Raw genomic sequence first — 3,830 nt, forward strand, 5'->3', positions numbered from 1 at the left:
CCACAGTATTTTGGTTCAAAGAAAAAGATCCTCAGAACTAAAAATTTAAAAGAAAAGAAAGTTCAAAGCATTTCAGTATGCATTACCTCATACTGAGTTTAAATACGAGAGATCCCTGTAGCTTGTTGGTCATTTATTTACTTTTAAAAGAGTTCCGTATATCTTGCACATTGTAAAATTCTCACTGTCAACAACAACAAACACTAAATAAAGCACATTATTACACATCTAACTTCTTTCATGCTTGTCTACAGTCATTTCAATAAAGATAAGACCAGTAGGGAGTCCAATTCCTCAATAGAAATGCAGCCTTAAATAATGACTTTCTCAACACAGCCAACAGTCTGGTCAACCACAAGTGCCTCCCAGCCCCATCCATCAAAACGTGTTACAACATCAAAACAAGTATAATTCAGCTTTTTAGAAAGTTATAGTAGACTGCCTGCCTGGCAGTATATACAACAGGGTAAGGACACCCATTCCAGGGGGACAAGCCTCACTAAGTATTTATTATTTGCACTGCTGCAGCATATAAAGACCTCAGGCACAATCGTAAAATATTTACAGATTCTAATAATGGAAAAGGATAATAAATCAGTCAGGTTAGTAGAAAGCATCTGATTTAGTCCTTATGCAGGCTACAAATCAACTTGACGCACACATCCTGCAAAACCCTGCAATGCAAACAGCTAAGCAACCATGGAGAAACACAAACGCATTCAACGGCCAGGAAAGTTCTAGTTATTCTCAATGAACAGGATCTGGATCAGTTCCTTGTGGCCTCTCAACCTAAGCCATTCTGCTTATTTTAGAAAGGGCAGTCCCTTGGAGGTCAAGTTTTCACCATGTCATTAAACCAACTAAACAGATTCTGGCAATCCAGGCAGGTCAGAAGGATCGTGAAATCTAATCGGCATCCCCCATATCCAAGTTGCTCTCAGTTACATGCTTTCTTTTCAGGTTTTTTTCCTCTCTCAGTATTTTCAACTCTCATTTAACAGCTATATTTAAAGTTCATTTGTACTTTAATTATTAAGTAACCTTTTGCCAAATTGCCTGATGTTCTGGTAAAAATGGTTTACCAGGTCGCAGGGCAAGGTATTATAAAATAATGATCAAGCCATCAGAGAGGTTAAGATTCTACCTTCTGAATTGCTATGCATAAATATAATTTCCCAGCACAAACAGGTTGGTTGCATTTCTATTAGCAGTTTAAAGATTACGTTTACAACGATCCATTAAAAGGAAACAGACCTTCTCCTCTCTCTCCCCCCTCTCGGAGCAAGGGCCTGATTTCACCTACAATACTTTCGCAGTTTTCACAAGTAGCCTGTTGGTTTGTTGGGATTTTTTAAAGCAAAAAGAGGGTGAAGAGTACCACCAGGCCCTGCCAGCTTCTCACCTACTCCAAAGCAACCACTACAAAACCCATCCCCGAGATCAAGGATTACAGAAGTTCCCCTGCATCCCCGGCACGGACACCAAGGTCTACAGAAAGCGGCACGCGAAGCCCCAAGTGAGCACCCAGGAGCGGGGGAAGAGGCTTCCTGGGTCCTCACCACTCCGACACTGAAACACGGGGCCCGCTCAGCCCTCCCGCCGCAGCCCCTCGCAGCCACCCCGGGCTCTGCCCCCTCCCCAGGCGGGCGGTACCTTGGGGGGCCGGATCTTGCAGATGCCGGTTTTCTCGGCCAGGCCGCGGATGCGGCCGATGAAGCCGAGCGGGTCGCTGAACTCCTCCCAGCTGGGCTCAAACACGGGGCACTCGGGCGGCGGTACAAACTCGGCCGCATAGCGCGACCCGCCGCCCCCCGACATGGCCGCAGGGGGAGGGCGGGGAGCGCACCGAGGGCCGCGGCGGGGCAGGGCGAAGAGGGACGGCCGGGGGGCCCTCAGGGGCGGCCGGCGAGGCTGAGACGGGGGCAGAGGCGCATCGTCCGGCGGCGGCTGCCAGGCGGGGCGGCCGCAGAGAGGGGCAAGGGGCAGTGGAGGTAGTCGGTGCCAAGTGTTGTGGTCCCGTCCCCTAGGTTGCTTCCCCCCGGCCGAGCCCCTCTCAGTAGCTTTCCAGCTCGCCGGAAATTACGCGTCTATCTTTGACTCCTCCCCCGGAAGTAAGATGTAATGTTGCTTTCCGATCCAAAAAGTAGTCCCTCCGCCACGCTGCTAGCGAGGCAACTCCCAGCGCTGAGGAGCCGACCGCCTCCCAGGCCCGCCGCTCCCGGAGGCACTCCTGCCGCGGACCCGAGGGACACACAGCTGGACCCACCGCCCCCCAGGGCAGCCCACGGAGCGGCGGGGGAAAGGAGGGCGGTTCCACCTCCCTTTCCGCCGCGGAGGAATGTGCGACGAAACCTGAGACATTCACTTCCGGAGCTGAAGGGCCAGGTCATCCATTGTCTGAGCCGGACGTCAGGAGGAGGGCCGGGAGCTACGACCCCTCCTGCAGGCCACACCCCCGAGCCGAGGGGGTGGTGCGCTTTTACCTCAGGGCTTTGCGATCGTTCTGGTCTTATCTCACGGCAATCTCTTGCCTTATTTTAGCGTTGTTTAAAGAAAATAGTGTTATATTTAACTTTAGCAGAAAATGAGCCGTCAGCGCGGTGGAGGGGCCGCAGGGCCAGCACCGGAGGCCTCTGCTGTGTGCCTGTGGGGAAGGCCCGCGGTTGTGCCCCTGCGAGGCAGCTGTTCGTGCTGCTCTTTGAATTTAATCTCACTTAAGCGGTGCTGACGCCGCTCAGCAGGCGCTTCTGCTGGCAGCTTCGCCATCTCTGGCCCAGCGGTCGCTCTTGCTGCTTCTCCGTTAAGGTCTCGCAAGTCTTGTCAGTAACTGGTAACAAGGTTGTGGTAAGTTCTCCACAATCAAGCCCCCAGCCTCTGCATTGTGTATACTCTGCTGATCTCCCCATATGGGATGTTTTATTTTCAAAGCAGGCATTGGAGCTAGATGATCTTTAAGGTCCCTTCCAGCCCAAACCATTATAGGATTCAAGTACTCACAAGTCGGGACTTGCACAATACCTCCTTCACCTCTCCATTACAACATAGTCTTCCAAAGAGAATTGTGTAGTGTTTTTCTTTAAAACCAGAGCCCTGCCTTCAGTATTCACCATACACATAACTTCATTCTTAACTGTTTATTGCAGCCTTGGTCCTGGTGTACTATTTCAGTCTCAAGAAAAACTTAATTTCCTCCTCCTGTTACCATGAGGCTTGCAAGATCTGCTCCAGGCAGACTGACACATTTATCTGCAGTACTCCCCTGCCAGATGGAAGAGGTGCTGCCCACATTTAACAAATGGGAAACAAAGGGTTCCAGTGCAAATGGATAATTTCCACAAAAGGTTTAGGTGAGAGCAAACTAGTCTCGCATGGAGTGAATTTACCATGGGTTATTGTGCTTTTGCAATGTACTCTTACGTTTTGCAGGGGGTTCCTGGTGTGGGTGCTTGATACTTTCATGACTGTAAAAGCATGTGGAGCACACATTTCCTTACCTGTACCTAGACATTATATTTCTGTGTGCTTCTGCCATTTTTCTCTTTTTTTTCCTTTTATTATTTGGTTGTGTGTCCCTCCTGATGACAGGCCGAGACCTGTGTGTGGTCAGCCTGCAGAAGAGAAGGTTCAGGGGAGACCATAGAGCAGTCTTCAATACATGAAGGGGGACTACAGGAAAGCTGGGAGAGGGGATTTTTACAAGGGCATGTAGTGATAGGACAAGAGGGAATGGCTGTAAGCTGACAGAAGGGAGATTCAGGTTAGATATTATGAAGAAGTTCTTTACTGTGAGGGTGGTGAGGCCCTGGCACAGGTTGCCCAGAGAAGTTGTG

At 50.1% G+C, this 3,830-nt stretch overlaps 1 protein-coding gene across 3 annotated transcripts in view; it reads right to left on the bottom strand.

The window, feature by feature from the left end:
- KDM5A (lysine demethylase 5A) overlaps nt 1-3,595 on the bottom strand; it is a 65,327-nt gene extending 61,732 nt beyond the window's left edge. For 2 of the 3 annotated variants that reach the window (XR_013956691.1, XM_080616639.1), the window contains exon 1: nt 1,654-3,591. Coding sequence is in view for 2 of the 3 variants with exons in the window: in XM_080616639.1 (XP_080472765.1) it covers nt 1,654-1,818 (165 nt within the window). In the remaining variant the exon portion in view is untranslated. Of the gene's footprint in view, nt 1-1,653 lie in introns of all 3 variants that reach the window. The other variant, XM_080616643.1, reaches the window with a different exon arrangement.
- Nucleotides 3,596-3,830: the final 235 nt, after the last annotated feature.

This window comes from Psittacula echo (genome assembly GCF_963264785.1).
Source record: "Psittacula echo genome assembly, chromosome: 1".
NCBI classification, from domain to species: domain Eukaryota; kingdom Metazoa; phylum Chordata; class Aves; order Psittaciformes; family Psittacidae; genus Psittacula; species Psittacula echo.